This window comes from Rhinopithecus roxellana, chromosome 7 (genome assembly GCF_007565055.1).
Source record: "Rhinopithecus roxellana isolate Shanxi Qingling chromosome 7, ASM756505v1, whole genome shotgun sequence".
NCBI lineage: Eukaryota > Metazoa > Chordata > Mammalia > Primates > Cercopithecidae > Rhinopithecus > Rhinopithecus roxellana.
In genome coordinates, this window is record NC_044555.1 from 2,004,679 (window position 1) to 2,028,951 (window position 24,273).

At 37.5% G+C, this 24,273-nt stretch overlaps 1 protein-coding gene across 5 annotated transcripts in view; it reads right to left on the minus strand.

The window, feature by feature from the left end:
• The window catches only part of DMD (dystrophin), a 2,245,117-nt gene that overhangs the window by 34,860 nt on the left and 2,185,984 nt on the right, over window positions 1–24,273 (minus strand). For all 5 annotated transcript variants that reach the window (XM_030933724.1, XM_030933725.1, XM_010376798.2 and 2 more), the window contains 3 exons: window positions 20,768–20,833; window positions 19,587–19,652; window positions 16,687–16,845 (listed from right to left, as the gene is read on the minus strand). In XM_030933724.1, the coding sequence (XP_030789584.1) occupies window positions 16,687–16,845; window positions 19,587–19,652; window positions 20,768–20,833 (291 nt within the window). The remainder of the gene's footprint in view (window positions 1–16,686; window positions 16,846–19,586; window positions 19,653–20,767; window positions 20,834–24,273) is intronic.

A 24,273-nucleotide genomic window follows, 5' to 3' on the forward strand; every position in this document is an offset into this window, starting at 1 on the left:
GCTCACTGCAAGCTCCGCCTCCCGGGTTCACGCCATTCTCCTGCCTCAGCCTCCCGAGTAGCTGGGACTACAGGCGCCGCCACCTCGCCCGGCTAGTTTTTTGTATTTTTAGTAGAGACGGGGTTTCACCGTGTTAGCCAGGATGGTCTTGATCTCCTGACCTCGTGATCTGCCCGTCTCGGCCTCCCAAAGTGCTGGGATTACAGGCTTGAGCCACCGCGCCCGGCCTGCTTTTTTTTTTTCTTTCACATTTCTGGTCCACAGAGATGTTCATCTTGCTTTAAAGCTCAGCTATGTCTTTTTCATTTTTCACTCCATATATTATCTACCACTGGGTAAATGGTGGGAGCAGAGAAAGATGCCTTTAAGCAAGAGCTAATGTTATCTTAATCAGAAGCCTACCAGGACACACTGATTTTGTAGATGTATAGTCAAGGTTCCCTCAGTATTAATTCAGGCCTTAATTCACCAGGCCAGGATTAAATGAGTCGAACAAGTGCTTTTCTCCTAAACAAACATGACATACATAAACCTCTTATTAAGCTCAACAGCAAACTTGATTTTGAGGGACTAGTTTTTCCTCCTGAAGCTCTGAGACAGGACAAGCTGTCATGATAAGGATTCTAAAAGCCAGAAATGGTTAAAAGAGGTATCTTGGCCTGAAACCAAGTGAAATAAAGTTTTTTGATTTGAGTCTAAATTCTCTTTTAAGGTATTTCCAAATGTTCATGAGAATTATCAAGAAGAACTGGTGCTTGAGGGTTTGAACTAGAGATTATTTTTACTAAATGTTTTCTAATAAATGCACTCATAGTCGCAGAGCTGTGTTAGGGCATATTTTGTTAGGGGTTGGGAAATTGAACCATTTAGCCCTCATCAATTATGCATTTGAATTTTCTTATATTTAAAAACATCTATGCCAATACTTTTTGAGGTATACAATAATGTTAGTTTTGACACAGTATTAATGTAGGGGAGATCATTCTCATAAATGATCAAGGTTCCCTCAGAATTACTGTTCCAATGTTCCAAGTTAAGTTACTCTAATGTGTGTGTGTGTGTATTTTTTTTTTTTTTTTTTTTAATTCGAGACGGAATCTCGCTCTGTTGCCCAGGCTGGAGTGCAGTGGTGCAGTCTGAGCTCACTGCAAGCTCTGCCTCCTGGGTTCACATTCTCCTGCCTCAGCATCTGGAGTCGCTGGGACTACAGGCCCCCGCCACCAGCCTGGCTTTTTTTTTTGTATTTTTAGTAGAGACAGGGTTTCACCATGTTAGCCAGGATGGTCTCGATCTCCTGACTTCATGATCCGCCTGCCTCGGCCTCCCAAAGTGCTGGGATTACAGGCGTGAGCCACCATGCCCAGTTTCTAATGTTTAACAAGTATACAATGTACTCGTTTTAACAGCTGTCAAATTATATTATTACCAATACATATTTTGCTTTTCTTGAAGGTATACATGTACATCTCACCCCAATGATATTCTAATTGTTAGAATGTAGTCATGAAGTCATTTCAGTACAGATGAATATATGTCAGTGATCAGACGACTCCACAGAGAATCTATTATTTACATTCTTGATTATCTTGTAAATTATATTTCTCTGGTAGTTCCCTAAGGAACATTAATTCAAATTCACTACACATGGCTTCTGTCACTACAATTTCTTCCTGTAGCCAGGCATCCTAAAAAAAAAGTCTTCCATCCATTATTAATTTCTTATTCTCTATAGAGCTAAGAATCCCCCCATTCTACAAATATGTAGATGTATCTGATTAATTTTATGTCATAAAGTATATAAACTCTGTTGTCTACATACAAATTTACACTCAAAAAAACTTCCGAACCAACTAATGGACATAAGAGATTAATCAAATTGGCAAGGCTTGTTGCCTTAACTCAACCTGCTGAAAACGTGAAAGCGGCTAGCCCTTTTAGCAATGATTTATGAGTGCCTCTCTAGCAATCATAACTATTATATATGATAAAGAACATTACAACAATCTCTGTGTAATTTATACTAATTTACAAAGGTCAAATGATTTCAATGTAAGTCATCTACTCTTTAAATGGAGCTTCCCTACTATGTGTAATTATATAGTTGTATAATGATATTTATGAAATAAATAAATGAAGGTCACTTTCCAGTGATTAGTGTTTTCTTAACAGTATCATACATTTAACAGTATACCAAAGCATGAGCACACACAGGGCTTATTTTGTAAAGCAGAACAACTACAAAGATTCCCATCTAAAAGGAATAGATCCAAAGAAATCTGAATTTACCCTCATATAATATTAAAAGCAGCTAAATTATATCCACCAATCTAAATTCAGGAAAATGTAGTAAATCATACAGAACTATTACAGCAGCTATAAATATAGCAAATTAGCAGTTTTTTTTTTTAATGAAAGACAAATTCTGCAAGCAAGATGAATTTTAAAAACTGGAAATTCATAGAGCCCTTGAAATTACAATAAAGCTCAGTGCAGTGGCTCACACCTGTAATCCCAGCATTTTGGGAGGTAGAGATGGGAGGATCACTTGAGCTCAGGAGTTCAAGGCCAGCCTGGGCAACATAGGGAGACCCCATCTTTACAAAAAAAAATTGAAAAAAATTAGCGATATGTCGTGACACATGCCAGTGGTCTCAGCTACTCAGGAGGAGGAGGCTGAGGTGGGAGGATCACTTGTGTCTGGGAGGTTGAGACCTCAGACCTCGCTGCAGCGAGCCATGATCATGCCACTGCACTCCAACCTGGGCAACAGAGGGAGACTCCATTTCAAAAAAAAGTTACAATAAAGATGTCTAAAGCTGTACTGTAAAATTTTATCAAACACAAAGTCAAAAATACCCCTAAACTAGGTGGAAAAAGACATTAATAAGGATAAGCTCACAGGGTAAGAAGTAAGACTATGCATATTTTAGGTCAGCCTTAAGCAAAACAGTAAAAATGGCAGGACCCCTCCAGGCTCTTGTTTCTAATCATTTCTTAGCACTGTCCCCCTTTAAAACATTCAGAGCCTTACTTCCAAGCCCTTTCCTACTGAAATTTGCTCAGTATAAAGGTTTTATGTAAGTTTAAATTTTACTAGGATTTTATAATAAAGTGTCATTTCTTCTAGTGATATCTGCGTTTTAAAACAGATGTCAAAGATTCTAAAGGAAAAAAATAAAAGCTTTGCCCTATCGGGGAAAGGTTGAACAATGCCACTTTTTGACACCCTGCCTTTGTGGTGCCTTTCACCGTCCATGGCTGAGGAGAGAATTAGAACAAGGCTTGAGAGATGGTCTTGGATTCAGAAGACCTTGCTTTATGACTTACTTGCCTCTGCTGCTTGCTGAGGCTGGGCACCTGACTTAAGCACTAATTCGGTTAGGAGGATTATTAAGCCAGTATGGTCGACGTTCTATATGTCAAACTTTCTTTGAACCATGCCCAGCCTACACTGTGTTCAATAAATGTTGGTTACTATTATTGTTGTTATTACTTCTTTCTCTATATATTATTTACTTTTTGGATTTAGAACCTCAGATGTGCTAAAAACTTCCTATAAAAAGAAAGCACTTAAATTACCTGAAATGAAAGCAATCTACTCAGACTTACTGAGCTTGGCAGAACATATGCATATCTAGTGCTTAGAAAGTGACTAATCACTCAATATTTGCCCTGTAGATACCTGAGTTCTAGCCCCTAGCCATATCATAGCCACCCCCAAATTTTGGAATTATTGTGTATCATCCATCATCTGTGCCTTAGTAAAGTTTATCACAGCTGAACATCCGGGCAAAATGAAATCACTGAGTTAAGATCATTAGGACGAGATTTCCTAAATTTGACCCAAGACGCTAGGTTTGTGATGAAACTGTCAAATTATAATATGTCCATGGATCATTGCTGAAATAAAATAGATGGACCAAGGGTACAGGGTTAATGTATCTACGTGGACTCTATTTTCTGGATATGTCCTTGACACATAGATCCATATCTTGCTCAAGTTCCAAGAGACAGAACATGACAATATTAATTGGCTTTAGTTTCTTAATCTTTAATAACTGAGATGTTTTTCACAAATTCCTGATCAGGTACTAATTCATTACTGTCTATAGACTAAATGTATTAGTCAAAAGTTGAACACAAGAAAAGAAGAATTCATAAGAAATTTTAACCACTTATTACTGGAAATAAGACAGACTAACGAAACCCAAGACAAAAATGGCAGTGGCTGGTCAGCATCAGCCAAAAGGAAAAACTAGGATTGGAGAGGTTTTAGAGGTGAAGAAGTCTAGTCCTCAGGAATAGGGCCATTGGGAAAAGTGTATTTCCATTTTCAGACAAATACAGCAAAATATCAAACTTTCATTATCTGTGGTCAGCAAAAAACCGTAACAGTCTCTAGAAGAATCATAATTTTAAGCTTTGTATGTCCCAGCTTCAATCCTTCATGTGTAGTTAGACTTAGTCTTAAGTTCTCCCAATAAATTCAGCTTGATGGCCTAGTTTTCACTCCCTGGCATGCACTGCTATATAGTCTTGCCATATATGATCCTATGGCCTCCTCTATTACAATGACAGAAACTAAAGAATCTTTTTTTTTTTTTTTTTTTTTTTTTTTTTTTTGAGACAGAGCCTTGCTCTGTCACCCAGGCTGGAGTGCAGTGGTGTAATCATAGCTCACTGTAACCTTGAATTCCTGGGCTCTGGGACTACAGGCATGAGCCACCATGCCTGGGTAATTAAAAAAAAAATTGTAGAGATGGTATCTCCCTATGTTGCCCAGGCTGGTCTCAAATTCTTGACCTCAAGTGATCCTGCCACCTCAGCCTGCCAAAGTGTTGGGATTACAGGTGTGAGCCGCCATGCCCAGCCCAGAATAATTTCTTTAAAATAATTACCAGTACTTGTACATGAATGTTCATAGCTGCATTATCCATAACTGACAATAAGTAGAAATAGCCCAAATGTCCATCAAGTAATGAGTAGATTAAAAAATGCGGTATATCCATACAATGAAATGTTACTCAGCATTAAAAAAAGAATGAAATACTAATACAGGCTATAGCATAGATACCATTTTAAAAGATTACGATATGTGAAAGAAGCCAGTCACAAAAGACTGTATATTATATTATTTCATTAACAGTCCAGAATAAGCAAATCCATAGAGACAGAAAGTAGATCAGGGATTGTCTACTGCTAGGGTTGAAAAGAGTAGTTGCAGGGGAAATGGGGAGTGATTTGAAAATGGGGATGGGATTTCTTTTGGGGGTAAAAATGTTCTAAAATTGTGCGATGATGCTTGCACAATTCTGTAATTAATAACCAGTGATTATTAATACTGGTTAACCTATTAACTAATAATCAGTGACTAACACACTTTAAATGGGTACATCATATGGTATGAGAATTATATCTCAATAAAACTCTTATAAAAAACTAAATTCTAGATTCAAAATTTTATTTCTTGTAGCACAAAAGATATTTCCCCAGTGAAGACAATAGCATTATAAGATTTTTATAAGATTTTTATAATGCTTTCCCCTACTATGGAAAAATCAAGGTTTAACCCATGTACATAAAAGAAAAATTATATGCACGTCTTCAGATGAGTTTTAAAAAGAGTCCAAAAATAAGCCCAGAAAATGCTTAAGTCTGGGTTAGCCTAAACAACTTGGATGGTTTCAATCTAATGGAAAATGACATCACAAACTAAACAGGTATATTAAGGGATTTTGGGAAAGAAAATAATGTAAGAAATGAGAAAAACAAGGAGATAGCTGCAAATCAACCCCAATATCCATCAAGTAACAGAAAAACTCCAAAGGATATTTATCCATTCATTTTTATAACACATTTATGCACTCAGTGCTGTAGAGATGAAGATATATGTAGGACACTGTCCCTTACCCTTGAAGAGCTCACATTCTAATGTGTGGAATATTGTTTAGTTCCACCATGGTAACAAATCCTATTCGAAGGCAAAAAGACTAGGAATCATGCTCACTGCTAAAGCTAAAAATACAGATTATTTTTACCTTTGAAATTATCACCTTGATTTACTAGGAAATTACAGGAAAAGGATCATATGGATTTACTTAGGGTTTGTAGTTACAACAGATAGACTAGCACCATAAGGTAACTCAGAATTTGGAGACACAAGAAAAGGTCATATTTTAACTATTAAGAGAGTAAAAAAATAAAATGGGTGAGTTTAGCCATCTGCAGAAGTCATCCATTTACACATGTAATACCAACAGGAAACCATTTCTAACTGGGCTGCTCATGCCCAATTACAATCAAGTACATCAGGAGGTCCTTGGTCTTCTTTTTACACAAACTCTCTTCCTAAGCAGTCTCTATCCTCTCCCTAGGCTTCCACCTCCTCCACGACCATGACCCCCTCCCCCAACTCATTATTCCTTAATCCAGACTTCTATCTTCTAAGGCTTCAGACCTATCTCTCCAACATTCTCCTGGATGTCTCGATTAGCCATGGGCTCTATAAACTGAAACTTGCTAAGCACCAAGCCACACGAGGTTGATATACTGATTATGCAACCTCTAAAATTTCAGTGCCAGGAAAGGAACAGCCTTCCTCAAGTAGAATTACACAGGACCATATAGTAGCTACACATCTTTGTAACTTATACCTTAATCTTACTTGAGATGAAACCTATACCTGCATTTCTGTCATAAGGTGAAGAGGGAGAAATATCTTCCCATGTGTTGATACACTTTAAAATCACAATCCAGGAGGGGCCTCAAGCAACAACTGGCCTTTGCATTTAACTACTTACAAAGAAAGATTCCACAGTAATTGTGATGAAGCTAAAGGTGCTCTCTTTGGTAAACATCTTTCAAAGTTCAATCATTTAACAAGGAAGTTAATGCGTCGTCACTGGTGGAAATTTTTCTTGTTGGTTTGGGTGAAAAGCCAAGTTATTCAGTGGGATATTCTACAAAAATGGTGCAAAGAATTTTCTGTGGTCATGAGAGATAATTTAATACCTACCTTTAGATTTTTCAAACTAAATCATTCTGGCTTCTGGGTCTATAGGGTAACTGTTTCACAACTAGAGCATATCAAAAGTTACTTTTGTGAGAAAAATCCAGGCTTCCTCTGTGGGCACCTGTTACAGCTTTATCTTCTGATGTTCCCAGAGACACAGTGGATAGGCTTCTCAGCAACTACAGTAGAGAGTCAACTATGCTATCCTCCTTGTTTTCAAAGTTTAGTTCAGACTTGAATTTCTTTACCAAAGTGTGTTCCATATCACATTGCAGTTGGGCTTGAGGTCAAGTAAGTGGGAGCAACATGAGGTTAGACAAAGCCAATCAGGTTTCTTCACTTCCAAACTCCTCAGTGCAAATGCTAATGTAATGATGACTTTCCAGTATGAATGCTTTCAAAGTTTTTCTGTCCTTGGAATCCTTTTTTCTTAGAGTATCTCAGTGGTATTCTGCAGAACACATTTTAGGCAACAGTGACCTTTATCCTTGGAGAACTGTCATCCTATCTTTGTTGTTTAATGTTAAGCTTTCCACAATTATCAAAGGCCATGAGAAACAGCCACATAAAATTTCCCTTAGGATTTGTTATAAAAATGTTGATAAGGACACTAGCCAATAATCACTTCAAGTGTAACACTGCTTAAGAGTTCAGGACCACCACCCAAGTTTGAATATAGGTCCTGTTCCTTGCTGGCCATATGAAGTGTCCTTAATACTCTGTGCCACTTAATCTTCTGGAAACAGCCCTCTCTTTCCTAGGGTTGTTTTAAGGATTAAATAGGAGTTTATATGTACTCAGAACAGTTCCTGTCCATAGCAATCACTCAAAGGACAGCTATTTTTGTTATTATTACGTAGAGCCAGGAAAACAATGATGCTTCTTTAGGATGCTGCATGCTTCTTTTTTTTTTTTTTTTGTTGAGACGGAGTCTCGCTCTGTCGCCCAGGCTGGAGTGCAGTGGCCGGATCTCAGCTCACTGCAAGCTCCGCCTCCCGGGTTTACGCCATTCTCCTGCCTCAGCCTCCTGAGTAGCTGGGACTACAGGTGCCCGCCACCTCGCCCGGCTAGTTTTTTGTATTTTTAGTAGAGACGGGGTTTCACCGTGTTAGCCAGGATGGTCTCGATCTCCTGACCTCGTGATCTGCCCGTCTCGGCCTCCCAAAGTGCGCTGCATGCTTCTTTAATTCAATATTAAGAGACAGACAAATTTTTGCTTCCCATTATCTCCCTGGCTACAGGGAAGCTCAAACTGAATCTGAAGCTCAGTCATATCAACTATGCTAATTCCTATGATGTTCATTGATTTATTATTTATATTGCAGGAATTGTATTGCTATGACTTTTAAAAGAATCCTTTCTGAAAACTGAACACATAAAATCAACATAGGAAATTTCCACTCAAATGTCCTCGGGCAAATAGAATTCAGTATGTCTGATACATAGCTCTTTCTCTCCATGTACTAACGCTTTGCAAATCAGGTTTTCCTGGGTGCACTAGGTTGTTTTTGTTTGTTTTTCAATGATCATTTCCCAGTTTCCAAAATAAAACATTCCGTAACACCCGATGCTTCCCCCTCTCCATTTTCCCTTGGTCTTATTCATTCAGTGACCTTCTAATTTTTCCATCCCCGTCTTCACTTGCCTAAGACATCCTTAGTTAAGAACCTGCCGTCTTTTAATGGACTATTCCACTGTACTTCTACCAATCTCCATGGCTTTAGCTTTCTGCCAGTTCAGTTATTTTTCTCAATCTTCCCCTCCCCACCTCAAAAAGCCATCACTGTTTACCTGCTTATAGGATAAAACCCTAACTCCTTTAAACAGTAGTCCCCACTACCATTCCACTGCCCTGTTATTCTCCTCATTCCATGCCACACATTACTCACTGGTCCACCAGTCCGGAAAACTCATCCTTCCCCTCTCTCTCAGACTGGAAAACTCCAATTCAGTCTTCAACTCTTTTTTTTTTTTTTTTTTTTTTTTGAGACGGAGTCTCGCTCTATTGCCCAGGCTGGAGTGCAGTGGCCAGATCTCAGCTCACTGCAAGCTCCGCCTCCCGGGTTTACACCATTCTCCTGCCTCAGCCTCCCGAGTAGCTGGGACTACAGGCGCCCACCACCTCGCCCGGCTGGTTTTTTTGTTTTGTATTTTTTAGTAGAGACGGGGTTTCACGGTGTTAGCCAGGATGGTCTCGATCTCCTGACCTCGTGATTCACCCGTCTCGGCCTCCCAAAGTGCTGGGATTACAGGCTTGAGCCACCGCGCCTGGCCCGGTCTTCAACTCTTAAAGTCTCTTTGTAAAGGCCTCTCGACTCCCTCTGATAGAATAAATCATTCACCTCTGTGCCCCCTGAGTACTTGTAATACCAGGTTATAAGTAGTTGTTTCTATTTTAACTTTTTAAAAATAAATTTTGAGCTCCATGAGGGTAAGAAACAAGGCTTATTCATCTTTGTAGTCTCACAATGTTAAAATTACATTAAGTACTCACTAACTATCTGCAGAATTGAACAGAATTACATCCTCAGGCCTGGAAAGTAGCTAAAGAAAGTTATGACCATAATCAATTCTACTATAGAGGGACAATTGGCAAATGAAGGCCAACAGGAGGACGAGGGTCTTCATGAAAAATCTAAAAATAAGGGGAAATTGGATTGTAAGAACATAAACTCTCATCCAGCATGTTCTAGGGAGATGGCAGCTGTACTTGGAAGATATGAATATTCTAATCGCCAGAGGGGTACTTCAGTTCTTCTGTAGTATGAAGCAGCCCTCACAAACATCCAATTTTAGATGCCAAGATTCTAAGCACACCAGAACACGATTTTTATTGTGATTCCTAAGACATTGGATTGTAAGACACAGGATGCTGTCTGCCTAAAAAATGAATATATTCCTCATTTTAATAGATCTAGTATTTGCACTTAAACCAGATGCTGTCTCCCCCTAAAAAAGCTTTAAGGCAACCTTGATAACATTTAATACAAGGCAGTTAAAAAGAGAGATAATTACGATAAAGGGAGAAATAAACTTTCATTCTGGGTTATCCATTCACTTCCATGAACTGGATACTATGAATCAGTCCCCTCAGACTTCCATTAACTTTGGATAAACTAAAGGAAATTTAGTTACATTGGCTCTGCTAGTTAGAAACTGAGCCTGTGAATAATGGTGATATCCACTTCTACCATGTTCCTATCCTCCCTGCCTGAGTAGAGCTGAGATGGTTGACCCCATTCTTACACAGCTTCTTCAATGTGGCGTGTATGCCCGTTAGCTGTTACTCATCCTTGCCACAAAAGGTCTTGGCTTTCTGATTTCTGTGATCAAACTAGCTCCCCTTTGTCTAAAGAAGGGCTCTATAGCCCTTCATTTTGGGGCCCATGTCACCAAATGATATAGTTTACCTGTTGTCTCCTCCCAAATCTGATATTGAATTATAGCTCTCATAATCCCCACATATCATGGGAGGAACTGAATCATGGGGGTGGGTTTTTCCCATGCTGTTTTTGTGATAGTAAGTCTCATGAGATCTGATGGTTTTAAAAAGGGCAGTTCTCCTGCACATGCTCTCTTGCCTGCTGCCAGGTAAGACATGCTTTTGCTCCTCCTTCACCTTCCGTCATGATTGTGAGGCCTTCCCAGCCACATGGAACTGTGAGTCCGTTAAACCTCTTTTTCTTTATAAATTGCCCCATATGAAAATGGACTAATACACCAAGTAACTTGAATGCCTAGTTTTGTTAAATATATCATATACCACGCTTTCCTCTCCTCTCCCACTTTAAACACATGGGAACAGCCGTAGGAATCGGTCTTGAATTATTTCCAATGATGTCTACTGGACATTTTAACATTCATTCCATTATCCTTCTTTCCTCCCTTCCTTACCCTAAATTCCTTACCTACCACTTTGTCTTCAGAGGCAGTCCTTCTCTCATTCAAGGTCACACCTCCTCCCATACTTTAGTTCCCTAACCCTTCTCTCTTCTGCCTCCTGTGGGGAAATGCTCCCATCATTCCCAAGATCTGCCTTCCTCTTCTTCTGGCACATTTCTCCAGCATGTGAAAATTAAAGATTTTTAAGTAAAAAGAGAAAACCAGAGTGAACACTGCACGACACTGTGTGAAGTAACCCCAACAACCATAAATATGTTTGCAAACATTTGCATGTGTAGAGAGCATCTTTGGAAGGAAACACAAGAAACCAAGATGGTAGCCTCCAGAGCTGGAAACACCACAGCCAGGGGAGAAGGTTGGAGAAGGGTTCGCTTTTTTCTATATGTCTTTTTCAACCCTTTGGATTTTGTATAATGTACATGTATTCTCTATTAAAAATAAAAGTAATTAAATACACATTTTAATAGTCACATCTTCCAGAGTTCTACCAAATCCAATGTTCTCCTTCTGCTACATGCTCCCTGGATATATAAATTCATCCTCACTGTTTCAACTACTACCTGTGAGCTGGCGGCTCACAGACCTAGTATCTCAGGCTCATATCCTGTCTACAAGCACCAGAGTTCTATCTCTCAGACTGTCAGACATTTACACGTGGAGATGTCACCAGGATCTCAACTCGACCTCTTCCATACCTCATTTATCATCTTCCAGCTACTCAGCCCTTCAGGAAGGACCTCTATAAACACTGCTGCGTTAAAGGACAGAACCTGCTGCGACTCCTCCTGAATTATCAGTCCCAGCTGCAAACAACTACTATCATCTTGTTTTGTAGTTACCAGCCCTGGGAATCATTCCTTCCTACCCTAGTCCCACAGAACTACCAAATCAAATAGGTCTACCCTCCCCCGAAATATCACTCGATCAGCCCGTCTACTTCATTTCTGTCACCTTACTTAAGGCTCTGATCATCTCTTTCTTGGGTTCCCATGTAACTCCTCCCAACTTGATTTCCTTGTTCCACCATCACCCTTTTCAAAGTTACCCTCCACACAGCTGCCCATGTGGTGTATATTCATGTCAATATCACAGCCTCACTCCTGGCTCACACCCTTGAGTGGCTCCCTAGACTAGGCATGGAGGCAGCAACTCCGCAGTGGGTACCACACCCTTCCCGACCTGCCCTTGCTGACCTAGCCAGTCTCATCTCCTCTCACTCTTTGCCTTCTTAAGAAAGGTAATACAACTGCAGTTTCCCTCAAATAAACTCTGCCATTCCTCACTCTGACACCTTTGTTTATATTCCATAGGAATGCCCATTCTAACCTCTTCAGATTCCCTTCATTCTGGCTATTTTTTCACCATCATTGGAGACTCACACAAAGACCTAATGAAAGAACACTGAATAAACATATCCTGTAGCTATGAAGATTGATAACTACTAGACTAGGTCCAAAGTTATCAGGTCAATTACAAAGTAAAGCAACAGGATCATGATTCCTAGCTACTTTAATTCAGTGGTATCAGTAACTGATCTATAACTTCTTTGACTATAACAATAATAATCTTGCACAATCACTGGAGGAATTTAAAGGAACAAGAGAAAACTCAAATTTTGGCTTCATAAGGTCTTACTGCCCAGCACGACACATGAAAGGTCCTGAGTAGGTATTAAGAATCTACAGAGTTCCCTCCTATTATATAACATCTACTAACAACTTTAACTTTAGACTTATTTAGCCACCTTTTCGACTTGAGAACAATCTAATCAATTTGCTATGCAGGTAGTAGAATGACAGTCTTTGTCTCTCAGAAAGGCTACCTTTTCATTGCTAGGATCATACCTTGAATTTCAGAGCAAGTCTTGGTTTATTTAGACAGTGCAGAGAAAAATACATCTCTGTATTTGAACACTACAGACTTAAGTCAGGAGACTCAAGGCTTTAATCAATGCAAGAAAAAAAAAGTAAACCTTGAGTTTGCAATGCTAAGGACACACAATGGGGCAAAAACCCAACATCTAATGGTTCTTTATGAAATAAAAATGAATCTGAATTATATGTGGTAATGAAGGAGAAATATGGTGCAGAAGTGACATATTATAGACTGGCTATCTCACTAATGCCATTAGTCATCCAAACTTACGGGAGGCACTATGGGAAAAACTCAGTCAGATTTAGCTTTCACTCAGAGCTTTAGCCTTATCTTTGTGGCATAAACGAAGAATCAGAGAACACCAATGTGGGATACATATAGTGCCTGGGATTTGGAAAATGGGTTCTTAACGTTCTAAATTTATGACAAAGCCATGCCTGGTGCTAATCAAGGCAGTTTGAAAAAGGGGAGTATTTTGAAAAGCAAGCAGGAAAAAAAGCTTTTGAAAGGCTTTTCTCTACGAGATTAGGTTTGTAAAAGAATTTTAGTCAAAAGTGCATGCATGTATGCTACAATTAAAATAAATTCAGCTTCATTTCAATTCATGTATTCATTAATGCATTCAACAAATATTTGTTGAATACTATGTGCAACAACCAGGAGAAATGGAATTCTAAAGACAGAGATAAGATACCTCTGAGACACTTCTCAAACAGCCATCCTCTGTTTTTCTAGGGGGTTGCAGGGATGAATAAGAACAATTAATGGAATTAAATAAATATCTAGTCAGGAATGGTGCTCTCCAGGCCTCTCTCTTTTGCTAACTGTTATTTGGAGATAAATCACAGCTAAAGGAACACAAAATATATATTAACAGATCAATAAGTACGCATCCAAAGGACTTGGGACAATCTCAATTTTAAATATCCTTTCTTATTTTCTCTACAAGTATGCTCGTATTTGTCAGATTGCATAGCCCAATGCTGACCTGGGACACAACCAGCTAGCTGTGCACAGAGAGGGCATCTAAAAACTTCCTGGGTTTTCTCAGGAAGAATAGGAAATGGCAAATTAAAGGCTCCTTAAGCGACATTGAATTCAAGGGTAGCGAGGGCAAATCTAGGGCTTTGAAGCTCCTTGCGCAGTTGCAAGAAGACAGGACTGGGCAAAGCAACGAAAACCGCACGGGCTGTTTTCGGGAAGGGAACTCTGTGGAGACATTTCTTTGGAATTTGGTAGGAGGTCAAATAGGACAAAATGAAGGGAAAATGAGGGAAGCTCATCCTGATCATTTCGTGAAGGTCAAGGTAACTTACAGAAAGATTTGCATCAAACCCAGAGTCCTCATTTTGGAGCTCTAAGTAGCCCTGGTGTTATGTTTTTTGTTCTTTTAGAGAACAAACCATCCCATTCTTGGAGAATGGTCTTGGATATCTTCCAAGGTAAAGTGGTTATCACTGCCCTACAAGTAGATGAACAGGTTTATTCAGGGACACTTAGTCATCACAGATAGTCCCTTAAGTTAAGGAACATTCCGGAGAATATGCCTCAATTCTATGTAAATGACATTCACAGAGATTTACTCTTCTTTATTATCTGGTTGAAGGTAGAGTTGCCTATTTAGAGTCAGAAAAGTCTGGATTTCAATTTAGTTCTACCACTGGCTGACTGGGAAATCTGGGGCAGGCTCTGTGAACCTCTCTGAACCTGTGTCTCATTCACTGAAAGGCGACAGTCTCTTCTCTATAGAGTTTGTAAGAAGATTAAATGACCTAAAATATGTAAAAGTAAGCTCAAAATAAAATGATATATAAATTATAGTTATCAGTACTCTTTACCAACATTCTGTGACCCAAGTGCAATGATATGGAGAGAGACTATGCTAACCACAAACAAGGCAGGGCTCTTGACCAGTGAGCTCAAAAGATATATTACACAATCATATATACTTCAAAAACATATTTACTCCTTGGTAACATCAAATTCTGTTTACGGTGTCAGTTCCAACTTTTTATTCCAATTTGACTTTGACCCCTACAGTAATTACAGATTTAACATAAATGGATATTACTGATTATTCTCAATAAAGTGGAAAGAAATGTTTTCTCTACCATGGTCTTCATTGACAAATGATCTTAAAAGTAAGGCCAAAAATAAAGCTATCATTAAAACAACAACAACAAAAACAGTTCAATATTATCTCCTGGATGGTACTCATGTGATGTTCTTGCAGTATTGTCAGGTTTTTACCAAACATTTCCTGAGTATCCATTAAGTATTTAAACCATCCTAAGTACTATGGAGGATATGAGGATGATTAAGATACAGTCCATGCCCCAAAGACACACACTAGCTCATTAAAGAGAGGCACTGGTAATAACTGATAAAAAGGCAAACTGTCAAGGAATTTTCTGAGAAAGGTCCAAAGTGCTCTGGGAATAGAGGCAAAAGACAGATTTCTTCCAACTGCAGGGATCTAGCAGGGCTCCATGGGGAAAGTTATTTTGAGCAATGTGACGGAGGATAGGTGGGATTCCTTTGTCAGATATGGCAGTGGTGGGTTAGAGGTTAGCAGTTAGGCTGAGACTCAAGCTTGAGCTTGACCCCAAAAGTAGATGAGAGCAGGATGTATTCAGAAATAGTAGCTACAATAGCATGACCAGAATACAGGGAGAACAAAAGAAGATGGCATCAAAAAAGCAGGTCAAGAGAATACTGTGGAAGGATTTGAATGCCCCGCTAAAAAGCTTGATTTTTTTCTACATGCAGAAATCCAGTGAGAGGGGGAATGCCATGATGGGTCTTGGTTCTGGCAAGATGTACAAGTAGAGTCAGTATGGAGGATTTATTGGAAGGGTGGGGAAGAGACTAAAGGGAAGCCAACCAGATAAGTAGCTATGGCCAGAGGTCAGAGGTGTTAAGAGCTAGAAGGCGGGCAGTGGCAGCAGGAAGCAATGGATGAATGGCCATTTGCTTTTTCATCCTGAGGTGGCATACTCCCGAGGGCACTGATCTCAGACACACTGTGTTGCCTATGTTAAGAGCTCTTGGTGCCTTGGGCTCAACCAAAGAGATGAAAGTACTTAAGACCCACAAATCTGAGCAACAACTACTTTAAATCCTTGCTTGGTGGCATTTGTCTGAAGGCGGCACATTGTGAGTTAGAAGTGATCATGTGAGAAGACTTTTTAAACCAGGGACCTGTGACATAATAAATGTCATACAAAACTAAAAGTCCAATGATTTGCATTATCCTGACACCATACAATACCCCAGAGTTTTACATCTTTGTCCTCCCTGCAGTCATTGTCAGAGTTCTTTAGCCTTTTTCCTCTTCTACAATTTCTGCTATTTTTATATGAATGTCTTTTACAGGTGATGGCTGACAATTGGAATTGTCTCACTAACCTGCTATGATGGTGAATATAAATAATAATTTCTGCGTTTGATGATGAAAAATAAGACGAAACAATTGGTTTCCCAATATGACCAAGCCAATAGTCCTACTTTCTTAAATGTTTGAGGTAGATAATACGGCCAAACACATGTAAAAAATCATATAATCATAAAATTAAATAACCTACTTTTTTCTTAAATTCTATTCTCAAATATAAATTCAAAGCCTTGGAGACACATGCAACAAGTCAAATACCACCATCAGCATTAGTTCCTTCACACCTAAAATATGAGTTCTTCATCATACTATTGCATTCATTGTCTTCTTTCAGATAACAAAAAAAAAAAAAAAAAGAGAGAATCTGCAAATGGAGCTAAACAGATTATTTTAGAAAACAATTAGACATAAAATGACTCTAAGTGAAGATTCCTGGCACTTTTCTATGTGTGCAAGTGTATGCACTCTGCATACCAATGACAAAGCTAGAAAGAAAACTCACCTGTTTTCTTCCTCAAGATCTGCTAGGATTCTCTCTAGCTCCCCTCTTTCCTCACTCTCTAAGGAAATCAAGATCTGGGCAGGACTACGAGGCTGGCTCAGGGGGGAGTCCTGGTTCAAACTTTGGCAGTAATGCTGGATTAACAAATGTTCATCATCTCTGGAAAATAAAATCAAAGGTTTTGGTTTTTTCCCCCCCTTATTTTGCTTTGGGGGTTAGGGACTCAGGAGTGTATTTGAAAATAGAAACATTTATTTGCTCTTAACAATTAATTAGACCTTTTTTCCTGCTTCTAAAGACCTTTTGATACTGTTGAGGTTGTGATCTACCATTCTATTGGTAACAATTCAAAGTGTTTTCTTGCTCAAATTTTCAAATGAAATTGATTGGCCTATTTACATGGATAAATGACAGGCAGAATTACAGAAATACTGGGACTCTACGTCGATGTTAGTCAATAGCTAAAAAATACTAAAAGACATAATCATCGCTGTATAATGCTTTGGCCACCAAGCCTGTCAAGATAATCTGTTCACTAACCCACGCTATTGTTGTACTGAGTAGGAAAAAATACCTTGCAGCTCTAAAAGTAACAGAGGAAATATTTTCTTAAGTGGAAGGCAATGTAACCAAAAAGTATTGCTTCAGTAAGTCAGTTTTAACTTATATAAGTCATTGAGGCAGAATGACAACAACAATTAAACTGGAGAGAAATGATTGTTTAATTCAGTTATTGTTTAGACAGATAAACAAAAATTGAGGGGAAAAAAGCCATTAAGGTGACAGATTAAAAGAAGACTGAACATCTCATTCCTCAGGGCAGAGTTTTTTTAAAATTTAAGTTTTATTTATTTTAAAATTTATACATAATGATTTTAAGGACTAACCTTGGGGGAAAAGGAGGCAAAAAGGCTTATATTTGGGGAGGCAGCTGCAATCTCTCCTGGAAACTAGGAACTCTCTAATACACAGGATAAACTTTTTTCTGAATGCATTGCTCCAAGCTCCTGAAAGGCCTGTTTACCTCCAAGTTATAAGAATTTCATTCTGTCCATAATGACAGGCTAAAGCTCTTTGTTTCTGGTTAGATATCATTAAGATGATACACTAATATTCTCCTCTCCATACCCACTTAATTTTCAGTTGAAAAAAAATCTGAAATTTAGGAAAAAGTCCTCCTCATTTGAATTATTTTTGTCTATCAAGCCAGTTAACTGGTTTAGATGTGAAAAGCTAACTAAAAATAATTATTGGGTATTAAAAACACATTTAAGTGAGGTCAACCAATCCACCAAACCACTTCCCCAAATGTGCCCCTAAAATGCCATGATTTTTTGCCATCCAACATTGAGTCAAAATAGATTTTATGTCCTCAGAATAAGCTAAAGCTTAGTTTAAAATAAAACAAAAGCAGTTTTACCACCTAATTTATCACACTTATTCCAAATTCTGAAGTTTTATTGCTAGAACTTCCCATGTTTAATTATAACCTAGAGTTGTAACTACACTTTTCTTCCTGTTCTCTTAGGCAGTCAATGAATGACAGCCACTGTTATACAGATACAACTTGAATTAATTTGAATGTGCTAGAGCTTCTAATGTCAAAATCAGTGAGCCAAAGAAGCGCAAGCTATTTACATTTGGTTGATTCTTTGGCCACACATTTTACTGTTGAAGTATCTTATATATTAATACCATTAATACTTTTTCCCATAGCTAAGAAAGATAAGGCATCACAGTTATGGTTGGGGAACGGCTTGTTTGTCTGTCTGTTTGAGGTAACTAAGTCATATACGAATGACTGAGGGTTGACTTGATTCTTTATTATTAGCTTGATCGTTCATGTACCAGATGAGATTGTTTATCCTCATGTCTTCAATAACTAGTTATATATATGCCACTTTGATACTATTTCTTTTGGCCTAATCCTTATGAAGGTTCTTTTCTCATCTGAGCATGACTCTGTGTTGCCACACTAACTACATATGATAAATTTATCATTCTTCCCTTTGTCTGTATTCTCCAAGATGGGTGAGATATCCATACTTTATCAAACTAAAAAGGCATCATAATACTTCTCTTTCTGTTATTCATTCAGTTGGCAGATCCTTATTTTTTTCCTTCATATTTGCTTCAGTGCCTGCTCTCAGTACCTCAAGCCCCGGTCAGCATTTACTTGGTTCATGGCAGTGTTCCCTTGTGCCCTGTATTGTGAACACTGCCCTTACTCTAAAATGAAGCCTCAGTTTCCCTGCCATAGCTGTGTTCCCTGTTGCTTTTAGCACCACTCTATCTCTGTCCTTAAAGTTTAGCAGGGTTGGCTTATCATCCTGCTAACGAACTGCGACCTGAATTTGTACTTCTCCTCTGGAAACCTTTCATAAGATTGCCTCACTTTGTTTATCTTGTGAAGATGCTAAATCACAAAAATCGACTTCTTTGGATTTCTGAAGGAAAACGCCTAACTAACCTACCATATGTGACTGGCCATGCTATACCAAGATCACGTTTCCACTCCCCATGAGTGGAGAAAATAGTGCTTAGCCATCACTTTAAAATTAATATCCTATCCCTTTAAATATCTGGCAGGTTTGGTCAAAGATTAAGCATTACTATAAGTACTTGGGACTCTGCAATTTGTAATCATATGGTATGAAATAAGTTTAAGTAAGAATAAGGCAAACTATTTTTGCTACTCTGAATGCTAATAATGCCAGAATTTGGATGAGCTCATTCCATGCCAGGGCATTAAGAATTAAAGGAAAAAAGTAAATGAATGGCTCCTTAAAAGATCAAATGAATATGATGCTAATTCCTATATCCTGTGCTATCCTACCTCTAAATCCCTCAAAGCAATTTCATCGTCAGGAACATTTTGTAAAAAGAGATGGGATACTTACATGCTCTCATTAGGAGAGATGCTATCATTTAGATAAGATCCATTGCTGTTTTCCATTTCTGCTAGCCTGATAAAAAACGTAAAAGCTCATTAAAACTTATGTGACTTCTTAGAATCTATTCAAGACCTAATCGAACATTCCTGAAAACTAAAGGATAAATCATGGCAAGAAGAGAAAGGAATCCTTCAAATTAAAGGATGTGTGTGTTGGCTTAACCATTTGAGGCAGTGTGTGGTAGACCACAGCTAGTTAGTAGCACTACATTTATGATATAAATTCTAAGGAAAGTTGTATTTCAGTTTTCCCCCTACAGATCGATCTTGCTTTCACTGAGAACAGGTCTTTGTTTTCAGAAGAAAAGCTTCCCTAACAATAAGTGCATTCCCTACCTTACACTACCCCTTTTCTTTTAGGACAATTACTACTTTCCGCTGATGACAGACTTACACAGCTAGCTAATGCTTTTCGCGATTGGTAAACATGTCCAGCAGTTAGAATATTGACAAAGGATGGATGCACAGTAAGCTCTCTAAACATTCTGCCACCAATTTTTACCTTTAAAATCTTCTTCACCTCAGGCAGTTATACAGGTTTTTTGTTTGCATGTTTGTTTACAACTAAAAAAAAAGTTAACCAAACTCTTACGGATTGATTTAACAAGCATAAGATATTTTAAAATTAGTAATTCAGTTTTTAGGTATAAAAATCATCTCAAACACAAAGAAGATGAGACAGAAAGGTCCAAAGATTAGGAAAATTAATTATTCTCTTATTTACAGTATGTCATGTAAAATAAATACACAAATGGAAAGCTGATACTTTCATATTCTCTACATAATAATCATTTTTTCATATATGAATGTCTGGTCTAGCAGTTTTCTAAGGAGGTTAGACTACTTGTAAGCCAATTTAGTAAATGTGCTCAGTATAAAAAAAACATAGCAAGGCTACCGGAAATGTTTAAAAGCCAGGGTTAGGGAAGATTATTCTGGACTAATGTTCTTGTTGGTGACCAAAAACAACATGCAGTGGAACGGCATGCACGTTAGAGGGCAAGTTGATTAGTAGGAATCAGACAAGTTTGGGGAAAAAAGAAAAGATTTGTTTAAAATATTATAGGTTAGCTTTCCTTGGTTAGTTATTTCAATCAATATTTGCCTGGCATTCAACTAGTCTCATACCTGCTAGCATAATGTTCAATGCGTGAATGAGTATCATCGTGTGAAAGCTGAGGGGACGAGGCAGGCCTATAAGGCAGAAAATGTGATTAGTCACAGATACCATCCATTAATGGAGAAAAAACCCACCACACAGTTATGTTATACACATGGCCTAGAATGCTTTTATTCTAATTCTATGGATAATGTATACATTTAGCTGCTCCTATATCTTAAATATTATCAAGTATTTTAAAATCCAGGTTTGTGAGATGATTTCTCATACTTCTGCTTTTATTAAAAGCCATGAAGAGAGGCCAAAAGCTTCTCTGGAAAATTCCCATCATAGAAAAGGTTGGGGGAGACAGTTTCTAGGTAGCATTTTGCCCTCCTACTTTTTAATTTCTCACATCCTACAGTTCTGAAATTGTGTTAGCACTATGTGGTTTAAAAATTTAAATAGTTTACACCTGCACCATTTATAGGCTATCTTCTTATTGAATGAAAGCTGTACATTTGCCTAGATACTTACAATTATTTTAGCTTCAAAGAGGCTACTCTAGTACAAGACTTCTTAAGACTCCATGTATCAAGATGTCTTGAACTATGCAATCTTGTAAAGAAGAAATGTATCTTCCAAGTCAGCAGCAAGACTATACTACTAATTTCTAGCACAAAATAGAATGACCCAGGATTATACTGTGAGGTTTTTAAAAAGAATGACTACATTTCATAGAATGTCATGATATCTGAAATATTTCTTAGGGATACTGTGTGCTGAAACACAGGTGAGAAAATAAGGAGAGCATCAGCAGGAATAGTCTGTATGCTTTTTGTATATAAACACCTATCTTTTCTTATCTCCATAGGCTAGAATTCTGGTAGGGTTAACATTTTTTCATCCTTTCATATCTGATCTATTAATTATCCTTGAAGTTTTTATAGTATCTTTTGGATTAACCTTAGGAAAAAAAACCATCTGTTCTGAAAACCAGTTTAGGCTTGTACATTTTGTTTTAATTGGAATAGCACAAAAGGTCTCTTCCATTTCTCTGCTGACACAGAAAGCCCTTAGGTAAAGGCATAAATCCAAAAGTCAACAATAACGTAATTCAGAGAGGACCCTGGTTTAGCCCAATGTCCAAGTAGCACTGAAGGACTTGGTTGAAACACTAAGGAGAATGTGTTTGTTTCTTCTTACATTAAAAAAGAAAAAGATGTAGTTACCAGTAGCTAAGCTTGCATTAGAAAATGTGCCAGAAATTCCTATTTCTTAATATACTACAGTAAAATAATTACAACACACTACAGCAAATAACTAGGGAACTGGAATTCTTCCCTGAGAGATAAAGGTCTTATTTATGAAACCAATGTCATCTAGGTCAAGTGTAATCATAATCAAATTGAAATGAGTATAAAGACGTTTAAATTGTCAAGAGGAAACAAAAGGATGACTACTCAATTTAATAAGCAGATCCAAAGATTTCCATGTGAATCTTCACTATAGTTTTGGAGAGTTAATCTGTTAATCTTCTAGAACCCTGGCATAGCCCATTATTAGAAAAATGCTAAGGTTTGTTTTGAAATCTTCATTGCAGATCAAGATAAATTAATACTTGGATTATTTGTATTAAAAGAACTATCTTTTGGAATAGACCAGTCTTTCAATTACATATTTTTTAATAAGCAAAAAGCCTACCACCAGGGAAAATACATTAGTAGTGTTTTCCCTTATAACAGTTGCTACCCTGGAAGTGTATAGAAGAAAGAAAGCCTAAGACCTTGGAGCATAAGTACACCAAGAAAAGAGGCATATAAATCCAAAACACTTTAATACCATTTTATACAGAAAATCTTATATAGAGCTTTAATTCTTAGCCTCCAGGATAATTCCATGTTATTTTTCTTATTAATATCTGTGGCGCCTATCACAGCATGCATACGCACAAGAACTTATAATAAGCAGAAATCTTAAAAAATATACACTAAAAGAGGTACTTATTAAACCAGAAAATGAGCCAAAAGGGAGTACTGGTCAGAGATGAATCATTTAAAAACCAGGAATTAGTAAAAATACAAAGCCACTTAGTCCACAAAGAAAACTAAGTGCAAAGCCTTCTAAAACACTTCCAAAAGAAGGTAATAATACTGCTTCCCCCTTCCCACTTCCTAAATACAAAACCATATACCCAGAAGGATCACTTACTATTAGAGTCAATGACCCACTTGGTCAATTCCATCCCACCCACCACCACCTTCTTTCATGAAAACTCTATTAATTAAAAGTTGACATTCATTTAGGTTTCAATGCAGAATCGCTCAAAGAATATTGTTTGACTGGCTCACTTATCGACAAACAATATAAAGGCCTATGGTAGCTTTAGTTTAAAGTAATATGACAAACACAAGCAAATAAGAGTTTAGTCTAAGGAAAACCAAAAAGTCTGTATCTCTGGAAACTTTCAAATTCTGTGATCCATATCAAATGGATTAAATACTGCAATCATCATAGGATTTGTTAACATTAGATAAAATTCTTGCAAAATAAAACACGTTAGGACCTGGCTCTTATGCCTGAATAGGATGGCTTTGTAATATATTTTATATAGTATTTATAATCCTAAGAATAAATACTTTAAATATAATTACTACTATTAAAGAAAACACAGACTTTAGTCTGCTAGGTTTGTTTTCTTCCTCAAAATTAAAACTTCCCACTATTTCTGAATAATCTAACCAACTCTTCATAAAAAGACAAATTGGGAGGTGTGTTTTAGTTGTTAGAAAAGATTTTTAAATAAAAGTTGTTATTAATTTTAAAGTATTTCAGCGTTTAAGAAAGACAAAATCTTCTACTTAAGTTACTTTAAACTGATTGTCATAATTTTTTTTTCTCATTAGCTTATGTGTAGGTCCTTTTTGCCTTTCAAGGAACTGTTAATTACTCTTTATTATTTTTGTGCTACTTTTATCTATGTATTCGTAACAACTGTTCTTTGGCATATTTGTCGTTTGGATTTCTTACTTGGTTAAACTTATTTCAACATAGAGTAAATCCATTCACTTATCACGATCCAATCAAGCTGAAACTGTAGTGTATCAACTCTTTAAAAGTTTCTTATTTTTGAAAAGTTGTAACTTCTATAACAGACTATCTGGCTTAGAAAAAACAGTTTCCAAGAGGCAGAGGACATAATTGAATCTAAATAACTCTCAAAGTTCTTTAAGCACGATGATTAAATAAATCAGAGAATATACTACCTATAGCTACCATATCTCAAAATTAAGGGGCACAATAACGAAGTTTTAAAAAAGAAAGGGAAGCCTTCCACTTCCTTTAGGCCCATAAAAACTGAAAATAAACCTCAATTAATAATTTGCATTTATCACTACAGGGTTTTTAAAAAAGGACCTAGTTTAAATTAAATTACACGGTGGAACAATAAAAAAGACTCAATAAAAAGAGATTTAATTCTTACATAAGCTTATCTTCCGTACTGGTCATTTCCCCTTTATACATAATAGAGCCG